At 34.0% G+C, this 19,679-nt stretch overlaps 2 protein-coding genes and 1 non-coding gene across 6 annotated transcripts in view; 2 read left to right on the top strand and 1 right to left on the bottom strand.

The window, feature by feature from the left end:
- Positions 1-7,870, top strand: part of tha1 (threonine aldolase 1) — an 18,552-nt gene extending 10,682 nt beyond the window's left edge. The window contains exons 5-7 of the mRNA XM_062057181.1: positions 2,914-3,051; positions 3,122-3,314; positions 4,930-7,870. Of these exons, the coding sequence (XP_061913165.1) occupies positions 2,914-3,051; positions 3,122-3,314; positions 4,930-5,237 (639 nt within the window). The 3' untranslated portion in view covers positions 5,238-7,870. The remainder of the gene's footprint in view (positions 1-2,913; positions 3,052-3,121; positions 3,315-4,929) is intronic.
- Positions 7,871-9,260: 1,390 nt separating this feature from the next.
- trnal-uag (transfer RNA leucine (anticodon UAG)) lies at positions 9,261-9,342 on the bottom strand. The gene has a single exon. It is a non-coding gene; the product is annotated as a tRNA-Leu (tRNA).
- A 582-nt stretch (positions 9,343-9,924) lies between these two features.
- The window catches only part of eef2k (eukaryotic elongation factor 2 kinase), a 51,550-nt gene continuing 41,795 nt past the window's right edge, over positions 9,925-19,679 (top strand). For all 4 annotated transcript variants that reach the window (XM_062057178.1, XM_062057179.1, XM_062057176.1 and 1 more), the window contains exons 1-4: positions 9,925-10,132; positions 15,742-15,983; positions 16,074-16,130; positions 17,559-17,659. In XM_062057178.1, the coding sequence (XP_061913162.1) occupies positions 15,759-15,983; positions 16,074-16,130; positions 17,559-17,659 (383 nt within the window). In that variant the 5' untranslated portion in view covers positions 9,925-10,132; positions 15,742-15,758. The remainder of the gene's footprint in view (positions 10,133-15,741; positions 15,984-16,073; positions 16,131-17,558; positions 17,660-19,679) is intronic.

Genomic DNA, 19,679 nt, shown 5'->3' with positions numbered 1-19,679 from the left:
CCATCCCTCAGGCTGTACTGCATCAACAAGCGACATCAGTGTGTAAAGGATATCACCACATGGGCTCAGGAACACTTCAGAAACCCACTGTCAGTAACTACAGTTGGTCGCTACATCTGTAAGTGCAAGTTAAAACTCTCCTATGCAGGGCGAAAACCGTTTATCAACAACACCCAGAAAAGCCGTCGGCTTCGCTGGGCCTGAGCTCATCTAAGATGGACTGATGCAAAGTGGAAAAGTGTTCTGTGGTCTGACGAGTCCACATTTCACATTGTTTTTGGAAACTGTGGACGTTGTGTCCTCCGGACCAAAGAGGAAAAGAACTATCCGGATTGTTATAGGCGCAAAGTGTAAAAGCCAGCATGTGTGATGGTATGGGGGTGTATTAGTGCCCAAGACATGGGTAACTTACACATCTGTGAAGGCACCATTAATGCTGAAAGGTACATACAGCTTTTGGAGCAACATATGTTGCCATCCAAGCAACGTTACCCTGGACGCCCCTGCTTATTTCAGCAAGACAATGCCAAGCCACGTGTTGCAACAACGTGGCTTCATAGTAAAAGAGTGCGGGTACTAGACTGGCCTGCCTGTAGTCCAGACCTGTCTCCCATTGAAAATGTGTGGCGCATTATGAAGCCTAAAATACCACAACGACTGTTGAACAACTTAAGCTGTACATCAAGCAAGAATGGGAAAGAATTCCACCTGAAAAGCTTCAAAAATGTGTCTCCTCAGTTCCCAAACGTTTACTGAGTGTTGTTAAAAGGAAAGGCCATGTAACACAGTGGTAAAAATGCCCCTGTGACAACTTTTTGGCAATGTGTTGCTGCCATTAAATTCTAAGTTAATGATTATTTGCCAAAAATTTCTCAGTTCAAACATTAAATATCTGATCTTTGCAGTCTATTCAATTGAATATAAGTTGAAAAGGATTTGCAAATCATTGTATTCTGTTTTTATTTACCATTTACACAACGTGACAACTTCACTGCTTTTGGGTTTTCTATTATAAAGAGTAGAGATGTCCGATAATATCGGACTGCCGATATTATCGGCCGATAAATGCTTTAAAATGTAATATCGGAAATTATCGGTATCGGTTTCAAAAAGTAACATTTTTAACTTTTTAAAACGCCGCTGTGTACACGGACGTAGGGAGAAGTACAGAGCGCCAATAAACCTTGAAGGCACTGCCTTTTGCGTGCCGGCCCAATCACATAATATCTACAGCTTTTCACACACACAAGTGAATGCAACGCATACTTGGTCAACAGCCATACAGGTCACAATGAGGGTGGCCGTATAAACAACTTTTAACACTGTTACAAATATGCGCCACACTGTGAACCCACACCAAACAAGAATGACAAACACATTTCGGGAGAACATCCGCACCGTAACACAACATAAACACAACAGAACAAATACCCGGAACCCCTTGCAGCACTAACTAGCCCACCTCAACCTCCTCATGCTCTCTCAGGGAGAGCATGTCCCAAATTCCAAGCTGCTGTTTTAAATATGGCAGTGCCATGTTGGCATTTTTTTCCATAACTTGAGTTGATTTATTTTGGAAAACCTTGTTACATTGTTTAATGCAGGGGTCACCAACGCAGTGCCCGCGGGCACCAGGTAGCCCGTAAGGACCAGATGAGTAGCCCGCTGGCCTGTTCTAAAAATAGCTCAAATAGCAGCACTTACCAGTGAGCTGCCTCTATTTTTTTAATTTTATTTATTTACTAGCAAGCTGGTCTCGCTTTGCCCGACATTTTTAATTCTAAGAGAGACAAAACTCAAATAGAATTTGAAAATCCAAGAAAATATTTTAAAGACTTGGTCTTCACTTGTTTAAATAAATTCTTCTTTTTTTTTTTTACTTTGCTTCTTAAAACTTTCAGAAAGACAATTTTAGAGAAAAAATACAACCTTAAAAATTATTTTAGGATTTTTAAACACATATACCTTTTTACCTTTTAAATTCCTTCCTCCTCTTTCCTGACAATTTAAATCAATGTTCAAGTAAATTTATTGTAAAGAATAATAAATACATTTGAATTTAATTCTTCATTTTAGTTTCTAATTTTTTGATGAAGAATATTTGTGAAATATTTCTTCAAACTTATTATGATTAAAATTAAAAAATATATATTCTGGCAAATCTAGAAAATCTGTAAAATCAAATTTAAATCTTATTTGAAAGTCTTTTGAATTTCTTTTAAAATTTTTGTTCTGGAAAATCTAGAAGAAATAATGATTTGTCTTTGTTAGAAATATAGCTTGGTTCAAATTGTTATATATTCTAACAAAGTGTAAATTGGATTTTAACCTATTTAAAACATGTCATCAAAATTTTAAAATTAATCTTAATCAGGAAAAATTACTAATGATGTTCCATAAATTATTTTTTTAATTTTTTCAAAAAGATTTGAATTAGCTACTTTTTCTCTTTTTTTTCGGTTGAATTTTGAATTTTAAAGAGTCGAAATTGAAGATAAACTATGTTTCAAAATTTAATTGTCATTTTTTTTCGTGTTTTCTCCTCTTTTAAACCGTTCAATTAAGCGTAACTATCATTAATTATTAATAATAACATAGAGTTAAAGGTAAATTGAGCAAATTGGCTATTTCTGGCAATTTATTTAAGTGTGTATCAAACTGGTAGATCTTCACATTAGTCACTACCCAAGAAGTAGCTCTTGCTTTCAAAAAGGTTGGTGACCCCTGCTTTAATGCATCCAGCGGGGCATCACAACAAAATTAGGCATAATAATGTGTTCATTCCACGACTGTATATATCGGTATCGGTTGATATCGGAATCGGTAATTAAGAGTTGGACAATATCGGATATGGGCAAAAAAGCAATTATCGGACATCTCTAATAAAGAGACTTTTAATGTCGCACTTAATAGGTGCGGGCTCTTGCCGACAAATACTCCCTGGCGGTCCACATGGACGGAGCCCGGCTGATGAACGCCGCAGTGGCGCTGGGGGTGCCGGCGTCCGCCATACTGCAGCACACACACACTGTCAGCGTGTGTCTCTCCAAGGTAGGGCCCACTTACACTGCTGATTGCCGGATTCGACCCTTTCCTCAAGCGCTCTGTCTTGGTGTGCCAGGGATTAGGGGCCCCGGTGGGAACCATGCTAGCCGGCCCCAAAGACTTCATATCCCGGGCGCTGAGGTGTCGTAAAGCCCTGGGTGGCGGGATGCGTCAGGCCGGCGTGCTTGCGGCGGCGGGAAAACTCTCTTTGCTGGAGATGGTTGGAAGACTACAAGAAGATCACAACGAGGCAAAAACGTTTGCCGAAGGTTTTTGGGTTTTTTTTCTGACTAGAGATGTCCGATATTATCGGCCGATAAATGCTTTAAAATGTAATATCGGAAATTCTCGGTATCGTTTTTTTTATTATTGGTATCATTTTTTTTATTTTTTATTAAATCAACATAAAAAACACAAGATACACTTACAATTAGTGCACCAACCCAAAAAACCTCCCTCCCCCATTTACACAAAAGGGTTGTTTCTTTCTGTTATTAATATTCCGGCTCCTACATTATATATCAATATATATCAATACAGTCTGCAAGGGATACAGTCCGTAAGCACACATGATTGTGCGTGCTGCTGGTCCACTAATAGTACTAACCTTTAACAGTTAATTTTACTCATTTTCATTAATTACTAGTTTCTATGTAACTGTTTTTATATTGTTTTAATTTCTTTTTTATTCAAGACATTTTTTTACATTTATTTATCTTATTTTATTTTATTTAGAGATGTCCGATAATATCGGGCCTGTTATTAATAACAGGCCAGCAGATATTATCGGCCGATAAATGCTTTAAAATGTAATATCGAAAAATATCGGCATCGTTTTTTTTATTATCCATATCGTTTTTTTGGTATTTTTATTTTTATTTTTTTTAATTATTAAATCAACATAAAAAACACAAGATACACTTACAATTAGTGCACCAACCCAAAAAACCTCCCTCCCCCATTTACACTCATTCACACAAAAGGGTTGTTTCTTTCTGTTATTAATATTCTGGTTCCTATCAATATATATCAATACAGTCTGCAAGGGATACAGTCCGTAAGCACACATGACTGTGTGTGCTGCTGGTCCACTAATAGTACTAACCTCTAACAGTTAATTTTACTCATTTTCATTAATTACTAGTTTCTATGTAACTGTTTTTATATTGTTTTACTTTCTTTTTTCTTCAAGAAAATGTTTTTAATTTATTTATCTTTATTTATTTTATTAATTTTTTTTAAAAAAGGACCGTATCTTCACCATACCTGGTTGTCCAAATTAGGCATAATAATGTGTTAATTCCTCGACTGTATATATCGGTATCGGTTGATATCGCTATCGGTAATTAAGAGTTGGACAATATCAGATATCGGCAAAAAAGCCATTATCGGACATCCCTAGTTGTTTCTTTCTGTTATTAATATTCTGGTTCCTACATTATATATCAATATATATCAATACAGTCTGCAAGGGATACAGTCCGTAAGCACACATGATTGTGCGTGCTGCTGGTCCACTAATAGTACTAACCTTTAACAGTTAATTTTACTCATTTTCATTAATTACTAGTTTTTATGTAACTGTTTTTCTATTGTTTTACTTTCTTTTTTCTTCAAGAAAATGTGTTTAATTTATTTATCTTATTTTATTAATTTTTTAAAATAGGACCGTATCTTCACCATACCTGGTTGTCCAAATTAGGCATAATAATGTGTTAATTCCACGACTGTATGTATCGGTATCGGTTGATATCAGTATCGGTAATTAAAGAGTTGGACAATATCGGAATATCGGCAAAAAAGCCATTATCGGACATCCCTATTTCTGACCAATCCGGCGTCCATTACAGTCGTCCATGAAGGTAACATTCTGACTCTCGCCAGCTCTGCAGAACTGCGAGCCGGCTCTGTTCGCCGTGGACTCGGCCGCCGTGGAGACCAACATTCTGCGCTTCCAAATCCAAGAGCCCACCTTGAGTCCCTCGGAGTTCTGTAGACGCATGGCCCGGGTCGGCGAGGGAGAAGAGGACGCACTGGGACAGGGGGTTCAAGTCCTCATGTATCCCCATTTTGGGAATTGCGTTCGAGCCGTCTGGCACCTGGGGATATCGCCCGAGGACACGCGGCTGGCCATCCAGAAGATGCACTTCGTGGCCCGGCAATACTCCAAGAAAAAACAAAGGGGATTGTGAAACATTTTTGCAGGAAATCGAATCTTGAAAAGTGGGATATTTGATGTGAAGTAATTGGAGCCTTCAATGATAATTCATAACAAACATTGATTTTTTTTTGTAATCTTGGAGATCTAAAAGGGCCCCATTCATTAATGTGTTCAAAATAAGTGATACATTTATTTTTTTCTTATTTCAACGCTTAAGTCTCTAGATCAACTTCATATCTATTAGTCGATTATAAGTTTTAATATTTTTTTATAATTGTTTTATGTATTTTTGTCTAATAAAACTTAGTTTTTTTATATGACTAACACAAACTATGCAATATTTTCTCCCCAAAATATTCAAAAGTGAAATATTTATATATATTTATGTGAAGTAATTGGAGCCTTAAATAGGTCAATCATTCATAACAGCATTGATTTTGATTCATTATTATTTTTTGAGCAATGACAGTATGTGAAAAAGAAATCCCATAAATTCTTGGGGATCAAAAAGGTTATACTTTTTTTTTTTTTTAATTAATTATTTTTATTTTTCAACACTTCAACACTTTTGCAATATGCATCCATATCAATCTGTCGATTATACGTTTTTCATATTTTTTTCACGTTTGTTTAAATGTACTTTTTGTCAAAGGAAACTTAGTTTTTTCACACATGTGCAATATTTTCTCCCAAAAAATATTTCAAAGTGGAATATTTGATGTGAAATAATTGGAGCCTTTAATAGATCAATAATTCATAACTGCATTGATTTTGATTCATTATTATTTTTTGAGCAATGACTGTTTTTGGAAAAAAAAATCCCATAGAGTTCTGGGGATCAAAATTGTATTTATTATTTTATTTTTTTACTTTCAACACTTTTGTAATATGGTTCCATATAAATCTGTCGATTGTAAGTTCTTATTATGTTTTTCATGTTTGTTTTATGTACTTTTTGTCAAAGGAAAGTTTGTTTTTTATATGGTCAACACACAAAATGTGCAAAATGAAAGTGGAATATTTGATGTGAAGTAATTGGAGTCTTAAATAGATCAATAATTCATGACGACATTGATTTTGATTCATTGATATTTTTTGAGCAATGCCCGCGAAAGGGAAAAAGCGGTAGAAAATGGATTTATGGTATGAACAGTTTTTGAATTAAAAAAATCCCACAAATTCTGGGGATCAAAAAGGTCATACATTTATTTATTTTAATTTTATTTTAATTTTTTATTACATTTTAGCACAACTTGAAAAAATACGTGGGGACTTCTGTTGTGTAAGGTGGGGAAAATGTTTAGAATGTGGAAATCAATCACCAAATATCCACATTTTTGTATGTCTCAAAATGCAGATGTAGTGTGGATAAGCGATGCTAGCCACAGCGCTAAGCTAGCGTGAATGTGAAGTGGTGAAACAACAAAATTGCTTCGTACAAATTCGACAGAAGTCAAACTAGAACCGCGATACAGCAGAGCGCCACAAGCTAGGAAGAGGAAATTAGCAAGTAGAAAATAATAAGTCAGGAAAGAGAATAGTATCCACACAGTGTCAAGCTCAAACACTGATGACATTTATTAAACAGACAAGAAGCAAGGAATCATGCAGAGACAGAGTTCAATTTAGCTCATGTTTTGGGCTGTATTCTAGTTACAGATCCAAACTACGTTCTAAAAGTCCAGCCCGCGTGCTTCCTCTCTTTATTTGGAAGGTCCCTGTTACATCACTGAAGCTGTCGCTGAGGGAAGGGGGGTAATCTGGACAACTCCAGTTAGACACAATATATGATTATACAAAAATGCAAATGTGTCGACGCTGGTGCTATCGCCCCGTCTCTGCTTTGTCTGCGTCCCGGTACCCGATGTTCGGCCTTGGCAGTCAGCAGGCCGAGTCTGGACACAACACTGATAGAGACGGCTGGCTTGCAATCTTTTGGATTGCCAGCTTTGCACAGACAAAGAAAAATACCACTTCCGCACAATTGACAATAATTAATAGCAACGGCCCTTAAGCATAAAGTTGTGTGATAATATATACATAATTATTCTAACACACAGTACAATAACGCCGTGCTAGCCGCGGCGCTAAGCTAGCTGGAATGTGAAGTAGCGAAACAACAAAATTGTTTCGTACAATTTAACAGAAGTCTTACTGGAGCAGAGCGTAACAAACTAGGAAGAGGAAATTAGCAAGTAGAAAACAATAAGTCAGGGAAGAGACTATTATCCACACAGTACAATTACGCTGTGCTAGCCGCGGCGCTAAGCTAGTTGGAATGTGAAGTAGTGAAACAACAAAATTATTTCTGCTTGACTTTTGATTTCAAAACAAATTGTCGACTGTAAAATTGACAATAGATTTTACGGTTAAATTCCGCCGACAAGAGTTTTTTTTTACTGTAAAATCAACTTTGGTACTGTTTTTTTTATTTTTTATATACAGTAAGACACTAAAACATTAAAAAACTAATAACAAAAAAACACAGACTCACCACAACAACAAGAAAAAAAAACTGGCAGATTTGTTGCTTGAATTTTACCGCTAAAAACAGCGGTATTGTTTCTCCATTCCATTCCATTTGTACTTTTTTTTTTATATGCTGTAAAAAAAAAAAATGCTTTTACTGTAAAATTCTGGTGACTGAGCTGCCAGTTTTTAAAGTAAAATTTTAAGATTTTTTTTTGCAGCTTATGTAAAATGTATATATACATGTATATATATATATACATACATGTGTGTATATACTGTATATGTATATATATATATATATATATATATATATATATATATATATATATATATATATATATATATATATATATATATATATATTACATGTGTGTGTATGTATATATATATATATATATATATATATATATATATATATATATATATATATATATATATATATATATATATATGTATGTGTGGGAAAAAATCACAAGACTATTTCATCTCTACAGGCCTGTTTCATGAGGGGTTTCCTCAATCCTGAGGATTGAGGAAACCCCTCATGAAACAGGCCTGTAGAGATGAAATAGTCTTGTGATTTTTTCCCACACATACTATTTTTTGGATAATCTAATTAAGACATATATATATATATATATATATATATATATATATATATATATATATATATATATATATATATATATATATATATATATATATATATATATATATATATATATATATACATACACACACATGTATATGCATATATTACTCATTGTTAAAAGCGGCCCTCTGATGGCAGCCATAACTGCAATGTGGCCCTCAATGAAATCAAGTTATCTTTATGGAAAATATTGGACATTTGGACACTATTGTTCATTTTTTAAATGTTTTTTTATTTTTATATAAATGTCTGTGATGATAATGTCAATGAGGGATTTCTAATCACTGCTATGTTGGAATTCTTATTAATATCAATTGATACTGTTGTTGATATTATTCATTTTTGTACTTTGACTGCCTTTTGGATTGTTTTGTGTCATGTTTGTGTGACCTCTCAATTGCTCTGTTGATTGCTATTCTGAATGTTGCTGGGCCGGGTTTGGTTTTGGAATTGTATTATATTATTGTATTATTTTGTTGGATTGATTAATAAATAAAAAAAATCTATTAAAAAAACGAGTTTGGCACTAATATATATTAAAAAAACGAGTTTGACACCCTTGTATTAGTGCAACGTTTAACTTTGCTTAACCCATTCCATAACTCATTTCCATATACTGAAATGCTAATGGTCTTAAGTGTTGTGCGTGCGTACAAACGTTTTTAGTTCGATTTTTCTAAAATGTAAATTGTTCTAAAATCACAAATAAAACTTGTTTTCTTACCAAAAAAAAAAAAATCTGCAAATATGCAAGGCTGTGATTTAAGATTTGCAAAAAGGCTGGCATTATTTATCCTAATAAAATTGCAGGATACATCAATTTTTGTGAAATGTTTTCTGGATACAGTATACGCATATTACACGAATAATCACTCTAAATCCCTGTAAAAGTTCTTCAGCAATAAAATCACAACACAAAAACAAAAGTACTGGCAGCGGTGGGATTCGAACCCACGCCATCGAAATGACTGGAGCCTAAATCCAGCGCCTTAGACCACTCGGCCACGCTACCGTTAATAAACACTAGTAAGATTCTGTTTATCAAAACCATAACATTTTAATTTGCGTTTTTTTATATGCTGCTAATTGGTTTAACGTAATACATTAAAATTAAAAAACTACGTAAATTAGCTAGCTAGCTTGTTAAAAAAAGTTGCCTGAAATGAACGGTAACCGCGACGGCGGAACTAGCGGTTTGTTTGAAAAGTGACGCAGCCGAGGAAGTGACTCGACGTTTGTTTACTACCGTTCATAATATTCATGAGAAATACGCCCTTAAAAAAAGCGCGTACTAACTTTAAATAATTGCCTACAGTTCTGCTAAATTGTACGCTTAGTACCAGGATTAGGACTTCCGCATCAGCCAGCGCTGCGTTCAAACGCGTCGTCGCAGTTAAGAGTACAAATTCTCCGTGATGATAGTCGTTTAAAAATCTTCTCAGCAGCACTAAAAAAAATCCTAAAAAGTGTTTTTTATTTTATTTTACATTAACATATCCATGTTATCGTAATTAGTATTTCCGTCTCACTATCAGGGCCGTCTGTTGTCCAATTTCCCACAGCCCGAAAGGCGACATCAAGAAAGGGCGGGACTGCCGTGGAACATTGCTGTGGTCCAGTACGTGCCGACAGTCCACGTCCGTGTAGCGGATTGGAACGACTAGAACTGCGTCGAACTGCTTGCCTCGGGACCCGCAGGGCTCGTTGGAGAGGCGGTACCGATATACTTGTCTCCATAATAGGAGAAGAAGTCAACAGTTCAACGGCTTCTCGTCTTGGCAACGACAACTGTCATCATACAGGTTGGTTCGGTTAGCTTAATGCATGCATTTAAATAGCAGCTAATGGCCGATGCATCGATTGCTAACTACATTATTTGCATGCATAAATCGATATATTGTCCAGTAGTGCGTCCATGATGGCATGCATTGTCCACTTAGTCCCAGCCTAGGCACCACAACAACAACACCCTCTCTCTAGCATCAAAACATGCAGAAACAGCTAAACCAGGGGTGCCTAATCTATTTACACTGAGGGCCACACACTGAAAAAACAAAGCATGTGGGGGCCATTTTCAAAACCAATCAATCAATCAATGTTTATTTATATAGCCCTAAATCACAAGTATACAATATATAGATTTTTTTCCACCTTTTGGGCTCCCTTCAAGTTTGGTCCAAGGGACCCCAGAAGGGTTTCGGTCATAAACATGTTAACAAATAAGTCATATGTTTTTAATTCAACGCTTAAATCTCTAAATTTACGTCAGGTTTACCTGTTGATATAACATATTTTATAAAAATATTTTATGCCCATTTTGTCAAAACCTGTTTTTTTCTGATAAAAACCCACAGAATATGCAATATTTTACCTCCCGAAAAATTTTCAAAGTCGAATATTTAATTTGATGAGCCTTAAATAAGTCAATACATATCAACAACATTGATTTTGATCCATTATTATTTTTGAGCAATGACAGTTTTATTATTTAAATTATTGGAGATCCAAAAGGGCCCACTAGTAAAAATGTTAAAAATATGTCATACATTTATTTAATTTTCATTCAAATCTTAAATCTCTAGATCAACTTCTATCTGTTGATATGTATTTTTTATTTTTGTTTTTTATGTTTTACGCCCTTTTTATCAAAACACAGTTTTTTATGGCAAAAACACAAATCATACAATATTTTCCTCAAAACATATTTCAAAGTGGGATATTTGATGTGAATTGGAGCCTTGAATAATAATTCATAACAAACATTGATTTGTTTTGGTGATCTAAAATTAATGTGTTCAAAATAAGTGATATATTTAATTTTTTCTTACTTCAACGCTCAAGTCGCTAGATCAACTTTTTATCTATCTGTTGATTATAAGTTTTAATTTTTTTTAAATAATTGTTTTATGTATTTTTGTCAAATAAAACTTAGTTTTTTTTATATGACTAACACACAAACTATGCAATATTTTCTCCTAAAAATATTTAAAAGTGAAATATTTATATATTTATAAATATTTATGCGAAGTAATTGGAGCCTTAAATAGATCAATAATTCATAACAACATTGATTTTGATTCATTATTATTTTTTGAGCAATGACAGTTTCTGAAAAAAAAAAGTCCCACAAATTCTTGGGGATCAAAAAGGTTATACATTTATTTTATTTTTTGTATTTATTTTTTTAAACTTTCAACAGTTCAACACTTTTGCAATAGGCATCCATATCAATCTGTTGATTATAAGTTTTAAATATTTTTTTAATGTTTGTTTTAATGTACTTTTTGTCAAAGAAACTTATTTTTTTATATGGCAAAAACACAAAATATGCAATGTTTTCCCCAAAACATAATTTAAAGTGGAATATTTGATGTGAAGTAATTGGAGCCTTAAATAGGTCAATAATTCTTAACAGCATTGATTTTGATTCATCATCGGGGATCAAAAGGGTCATACATTTATTTTATTTTTTGTATTTATTTTTTTAAACTTTCAACAGTTCAACACTTTTGCAATATGCATCCATTTCAATCTGTTGATTATACGTTTTTAATATTTTTTTAGTGTTTGTTTTAATGTACTTTTTGTCAAAGGAAACTTAGTTTTTTATATGGCAAAAACACAAAATATGCAATATTTTCCCCAAAACATATTTTAAAGTGGAATATTTGATGTGAAGTAATTGGAGCCTTAAATAGGTCAATAATTCTCAACAGCATTGATTTTGATTCATCATCGGGGATCAAAAGGGTCATACATTTATTTTATTTTTTGTATTTATTTTTTTAAACTTTCAACAGTTCAACACTTTTGCAATAGGCATCCATATCAATCTGTTGATTATAAGTTTTAAATATTTTTTTAATGTTTGTTTTAATGTACTTTTTGTCAAAGAAACTTATTTTTTTATATGGCAAAAACACAAAATATGCAATGTTTTCCCCAAAACATAATTTAAAGTGGAATATTTGATGTGAAGTAATTGGAGCCTTAAATAGGTCAATAATTCTTAACAGCATTGATTTTGATTCATCATCGGGGATCAAAAGGGTCATACATTTATTTTATTTTTTGTATTTATTTTTTTAAACTTTCAACAGTTCAACACTTTTGCAATATGCATCCATTTCAATCTGTTGATTATACGTTTTTAATATTTTTTTAGTGTTTGTTTTAATGTACTTTTTGTCAAAGGAAACTTAGTTTTTTATATGGCAAAAACACAAAATATGCAATATTTTCCCCAAAACATATTTTAAAGTGGAATATTTGATGTGAAGTAATTGGAGCCTTAAATAGGTCAATAATTCTGAACAGCATTAATTTTGATTGATCATCGGGGATCAAAAGGGTCATACATTTATTTTATTTTTTGTATTTATTTTTTTAAACTTTCAACTGTTCAACACTTTTGCAATAGGCATCCATATCAATCTGTTGATTATACGTTTTTAATATTTTTTTATGTTTGTTTTAATGTACTTTTTGTCAAAGGAAACTTATAGTAAGCGGCACCAAGTTCCTGGGGGTGCAGATAACTGACAATATAACCTGGTCCCTACACACCGGAGCACTTGTAAAAAGAGCTCAGCAGCGCATGCACTTTTTGCGTCGGATGAAAAGAGCACAGCTCCCTCCCCCCATTCTCAGCACATTCTACAGAGGCACTATAGAGAGCCTACTGACCAACTGCATCTCTGTCTGGACTGGAGCCTGCAATGCCTCAGACTGGAAGTCTCCCCAGAGAGTGGTGAGGACGGCGGAAAAGATCATCAGGACTCCTCTTCCTCCTATCCAGGAGAGCGCAAAAAGCCGCTGCCTGACCAGGGCTCAGGAAATCTGCAAAGACTCCTCCCACCCCCACCAAGGACTGTTTTCACTGCTGGACTCTAGAAAGAGGTTCCGCAGCCTCCGAAGCAGAACCTCCAGGTTCTGTAACAGCTTCTTCCCTCAGGCCGTAAGACTCTTGAATGCATCATAATTAAATTATCCCCTCAACTCCCCCCAAAATGGATTAACTCGCTGGAATAAAAAAAGACAATATAAACATACATCCATAAACGTGGATGCATGTGAAAAAGTGCAATATCTGTACAGTAACCTATTTATTTATTTATATATGCACCGTATTGCTTTTTTATCCTGCACTACCATGAGCTTATGTAACGAAATTGTGTTCTTATCTGTACTATAAAGTTCAAATTTGAATGACAATAAAAAGGAAGTCCAAGTCTAATTTGATTCGATGAGCCTTAAATAAGTCAATAAATATCAACAACATTGATTTTGATCCATTATTATTTTGGAGCAATGACAGTTTTATTATTTAAATTATTGGGGATCCAAAAGGGCCCACTAGTAAAAATGTAAAAAAATATGTCATACATTTATTAATTTTTTATTTATTTTTCATGAAATTCTTAAATCTCTAGATCAACTTCAGGTCTATCTGTTGAAATGTATTTTTTATTTTTGTTTTTTATGTTTTACGCCCTTTTTTTTTATCAAAACCCAGTTTTTTATGGCAAAAACACAAAACATGCAATATTTTCCTCAGAACATATTTCAAAGTGGAATATTTGATGTGAAGTAATTGGAGCCTTGAATAAGTCAATAATTCATAACAAACATGGATTTTAATTAATTATTTTTTTTGAGCAATGACAGTTTTTTTTTTAAAATCTTGGGGCTCTAAAAGGGCAACATTCATTAATGTGTTCAAAATAAGTGATCTTTTTTTTTTTTTCTTACTTCAATATTTAAGTCTCTAGATCAGGGGTCACCAACCTTTTTGAAACCAAGAGCTACTTCTTGGGTACTGATTAATGCGAAGGGCTACCAGTTTGATACACACTTAAATAAATTGCCAAAAATAGCCAATTTGCTCATTTTACCTTTAACTTTATGTTATTATTAATAATTAATGATTTTTACACTTAATTGAACGGTTTAAAAGAGGAGAAAACACGAAAAAAATGACAATTAAATTTTGAAACATAGTTTATCTTCAATTTCAACTTTTAAAATTCAACAGAAAAAAAGAAGAGAAAAACTAGCTAATTCGAATCTTTTTGAAAAAATTAAAAAAAGAATTTATGGAACATCATAAGTAATTTTTCCTGATTAAGATTAATTTTTGAATTTTGATGACATGTTTTAAATAGGTTGAAATCCAATCTGCACTTTGTTAGAATATATAACAATTGGACCAAGCTATATTTCTAACAAAGACAAATCATTATTTCTTCTAGATTTTCAAGAACAAAAATTCTAAAAGAAATTCAAAAGACTTTGAAATAAGATTTAAATTTGATTCTACAGATTTTCTAGATTTGACAGAATACTTTTTTTGAATTTTAATCATAATAAGTTTGAAGAAATATTTCACAAATATTCTTCGTCGAAAAAACAGAAGCTAAAATGAAGAATTAAATTAAAATGTATTTATTATTCTTTACAATAAAAAAAAATAAATTTACTCAAACATTGATTTAAATTGTCAGGAAAGAAGAGGAAGGAATTTAAAAGGTAAAAAGGTATATGTGTTTAAAAATCATTTTTAAGGTTTTATTTTTTCTCTAAAATTGTCTTTCTGAAAGTTATAAGAAGCAAAGTAAAAAAATTAATGAATTTATTCAAACAAGTGAAGACCAAGTCTTTAAAATATTTTCTTGGATTTTCAAATTCTATTTGAGTTTTGTCTCTCTTAGAATTAAAAATGTCGAGCAAAGCGAGACCAGCTTGCTAGTAAATAAATACAATTTAAAAAAATAGAGTCAGCTCACTGGTAAGTGCTGCTATTTGAGCTATTTTTAGAACAGGCCAGCGGGCTACTCATCTGGTCCTTACGGGCTACCTGGTGCCCGCGGGCACCGCGTTGGTGACCCCTGCTCTAGATCAACTTCTTATCTATCGTCGATTATAAGTTAAAATTTTTTTAAATAATTGTTTTATGTATTTTTGTCAAATAAAATTAACGCTTAAGTCTCTAAATCGACTTCAGATATTTGCGTCGATTGTAAGTTTTTATTATTTTTTTCATGTTTGTTTTATGTACTTTTTCTCAAAGGAAATTTTGTTTTTTATATGGCAAACACAAAATGTGCAAAAAAAAAAACAATTTCAAAGTGTAATATTTGATGTGTAGTAATTGGAGCCTTAAATAGGTCAATAATTCATAACAACATTGATTTTGATTCATTATTATTTTTGATCAATGATAGTTTAAAAAAAACAGCTTGCATGGCAGCTTTGTGTTATTAGAGTCAACACGGCAACTTTTTATCGTTACATTTCACCTGTCTGCTCTTTTATTCCACTTTTCATGTGTTTGTTTTTTTAAATAATACTATTTTTAGGTTAATTCTGAACCAAACACTGCTGGCTGTTAAAAGCTGTCTGGTCTTTTTAGGATCCACGGTGGACACAATGGAGGACGACCTGATGTTCAGCATGGAGGAGGAGGGCAGCGCCACCAGGCCGCCGATCGTACACCGTATGACGTCCCTCACCACCGACGAGGACGATGACGACGACGACTTCATCTGCTCCATCCTGGACGAGCCCGCCAAGGAGATCTGCCAGTACATGCAGAACCTGGTCAACAACCGCCAGCTCTCCGACTCCTTCCCCAAAGGCGGCTTCTCGTACAAGGTGGGCCTCGCTCGCACGGCTCCATGGCACGGTTGTCCCGCTCCCGCTTTTGCAGGTGTGATGAAAAGCTGCCTTTTCTCCGCCTCTTAGAGTGACGCAGACAATGTGACGGAAGGTTCGTACAAGGTTTTGTCAGAGAGTGCACGGGTATGTTCCACTTTTTAAACATCTCACTCTCCTTCCTCCATCTGACCTGTCTCTTCACTTTGGAATATTATTTCCTTTCATCTGCATCTTCTACCTACTTCACTGGATCGTGACGAGATTCAAAAAAGGATTGCATGCAAAACTCCTAAAAAAGTAGCATCTTTTACACCAAATGACTGTAAACAGAAAAATGGTACCGCTGTTTTTTTACTGTAAGATTCTGTTTTTATTACCAGTGTTTCCCACACATTCATTTATTTGTGGCGGCCCGCCACGAAAGAATTACGTCCGCCACAAATAAAAACACAATTGTTTTAATTTTTTTTTTGTCCTGTCCAGCTTCTCAGGCAAATCATATAGTTGATGTAGATGCCCATATAGGCTGTTCAGATTTACTTTACAAAAGAGAAGTGTAGGATACTTCTCTTGTTGCCTTATTTGTATTTGACCACTACTGTTTTCTGTTTATTTGTTACTGACTGTGGCAGGACACCTCTGCCTCTGTTTCACTTTATGTTGCTGGTAAATAATATGGTTGTAGTAGTAGGTTAAAGTTAAATTATTTAGTATGCACTAATTAAAGGGGCAGAGCTTTAAGAGACATTTTAGCTTTTATATTTTATAAGATATATTTTTTGTAAGAACCACAATTAATAAATATATTTCAGTGAATAACTTATTGTTCAAATCTGTATATAAATATGTACATAAAGTGTTGTAATTATATTGTAAAATGGATGGATGGATGGACGTTTAAAACAAAACTGTTATTATTAATTAGTAATTATACATTTTTTGAGCCTTTTTAGAGAAAATCATATCATTGTAGTACATTATGCAAATTACTCGATGATGTCATGGTGACCACACCCATAACCACGCCCACAGGTATCTTGACAGTTTATGGGAAACACTGAATATATAACAAATCCCAATTGTCATGTACAATATTACAGTATATGTAACAGCTGCAGCAAAAAAAGGGCAGCATAAAATAGAGAGTAGTATAATCTTTGTCTTTTTTCCAGACTACAAGTGTGAATGCGCCCTAAAAACTGTATTTTGCGCCACCTATTTGTTGATCAGCAAGTGCCTCTGGAGTTGTGCAGGGTGCTTGCTGGAAAGTGGGCGACGTTTGTGTACGAGGGAGACGTGGCGAGGGATTGGGTTACGCGGCGAGGATTTTAAAGTCGCTCCTGACATGATAAACGACTCCCCCCCCCCCCTGTCTCCCCCGCTTGCAGAGACAGCTATTTTCAGGGGGGCGTTCTTGGCCTCCTCCCCGAGCTAACTTGTGTTCTGAGAAGATTGTTTCAAGATTATTCACATCATCCTTCCTTCCTTTCTTTGTGCTTCCTCTTCACACGGTCACAAAACTCACCCTCTCACAACGTGTGCCGCCTTAACTTCATGTGCTTGTGATGACAGGAGACGTGGAAAAATGCGGTGAAAAAGGCCAAAGCCATGCCGGACCCCTGGGCGGAGTTTCACCTGGAGGACAAAGAGACAGAACCGTGCTTACGCTACAGGTGGGAATCACCTGCTCCGATTACAAACTTGGGGTTCTTTAACCCTTTTGGGTTGTAATACACTATTCCACCACTTGTGGCAGTAATGACAGTATCAGACAAACAGAAGAAGTCTGGGGCTGCAGTCATAGAGAAGTTTCTTAAGCGCAAAAAATATGACTTAAGTGGTGAAGCTGTAATTTCATTTGCACATTAATTTTATTGGCAGTTTTTTTAAGAAACATATATATCATTATATGTATTAATCATTTATTTTAGCACTGCGTAATTGTATGTACAGTATTTTTCGTACCAGAAGGCGCACTTAAAATCCTTTCATTATCTAAAAAATCGACAGTGCGCCTAATTTAAATATTAATTATATATTTTTTTATTTGGTACATGGTGTAATGATGAATGTTAATGTCATAGAGAAGTTTCTTAAGCGCAAAAATTATGACTAAACAAGTGAGGCTGTATTTGCATTTGCATTCAGATTTTATTGACAGTTTATTTAAAAACATACACATCATTATATTTATTATATTATTTTAGCACTGCGTAACTGTATGTGCCATATTTTTCAGACTATAAGGCGCACATAAAATTATTTAATTTTCTCAAAAATCGACAGTGCACCTTCTAACCCGGTGCGCCTAATGTACATATTAATTATGTTTTTTTTCATTTGGTAAATGGTGTAATGATAAATGCTAAAGTCATAGAGAAGTTTCTTAAGCGCAAAAACTATGACTAAACTGGTGAGGCTGTAATTTCATATTCACTTTAATTTTATTGACAGTTTATTTAAAAAACATACACATCATTATATTTATTTCAGCACTGCGTAATTGTATGTGCCGTATTTTTCAGACTAAAAGGCGCACATAAAATTCTTTAATTTTCTCAAAAATCGACAGTGCGCCTTATAACCCGGTGCACCTAATGTACGTATTAATTCTGCTATTTTTCGATTTGGTACATGGTGTAATGATGAATGCTAAAGTCATAGAGAGGTTTTTTAAACGCAAAAATTATGACTAAACAAGTGAGGCTTTATTTGCATTTGCATTCAGATTTTATTGACAGTTCATTTAAAAACATACACATCATTATATTTATCAATAGTTTATTTTAGTACCGCGTAATTGTATGTACCGCATTTTTCAGACTATGAGGCGCACTTAAAATCCTTTCATTTTCTCAAAAATCGACAAGGCGCCTTGTAACGTGGTGCGCCTAATGTACGAAATAATTCTGGTTGTGCTTACCGACCTCCAAGCAATTTTATTTGGTACATGGTGTAATGGTAAGTGCTAAAGTCATAGAGAAGTTTCTTAAGCTCAACTATTATGACTAAACTGGTGGGGCTGTATTTTCATTTGTACTCTTTATTTAAGAAAAGAAAAATATATATATCATTATGTTTATTATTAATTTAGTTCGAAAAGTATGTACTGTATTTTTCAGACTATAAGGGCACACTTAAAATCCTTACATTTTCTTAAGTAATTTAGTTTGACTTTTTTTTATTTTAAAACCGCGTAATTGTATGTCAATGTATTTTACATCAGTTTTTATGAGTCCCTTCTTTTTCAGTATATTTATTTTTCTAATCAGCCTGACCTAAGGCTGGATATTAATCTTTGTTTTAAACACACACTTTCATTCCACTTTTTATACTGTTAAACTGTAAGTATGTTAGATTTAATTATTTAATAAGAATACAATCAAGAGTAAAATGTACTAATTCAGTGGTAATATTTGAGTGGGCCCTGGGCCCAACTGTAGTACGCCCCAAAGTCATGAAGGTTAGGAACCCCTGCTGAAAACTACACCAGTTACATTACAAAAGCAGTGTTTGAAAAACTTTATGCTCTCACTGACCAGTTTAACAACACATTTAACATTTTAAAATCATTTCTATTCCAAATATGGCTCTCCCGTGAAAGATCGTGACTTCCTTTTATCTCGCATCTGACCGCTGATCGGTGAGCTGCTGCGTTCAGTCAATAAATGTCAGGAGAAGCCAATCAATGAT

This window comes from Entelurus aequoreus, linkage group LG08 (assembly GCF_033978785.1).
Source record: "Entelurus aequoreus isolate RoL-2023_Sb linkage group LG08, RoL_Eaeq_v1.1, whole genome shotgun sequence".
In the NCBI taxonomy this organism is placed as follows: Eukaryota; Metazoa; Chordata; class Actinopteri; order Syngnathiformes; family Syngnathidae; genus Entelurus; species Entelurus aequoreus.
This window is presented reverse-complemented; position numbering and strand designations above follow the sequence as displayed.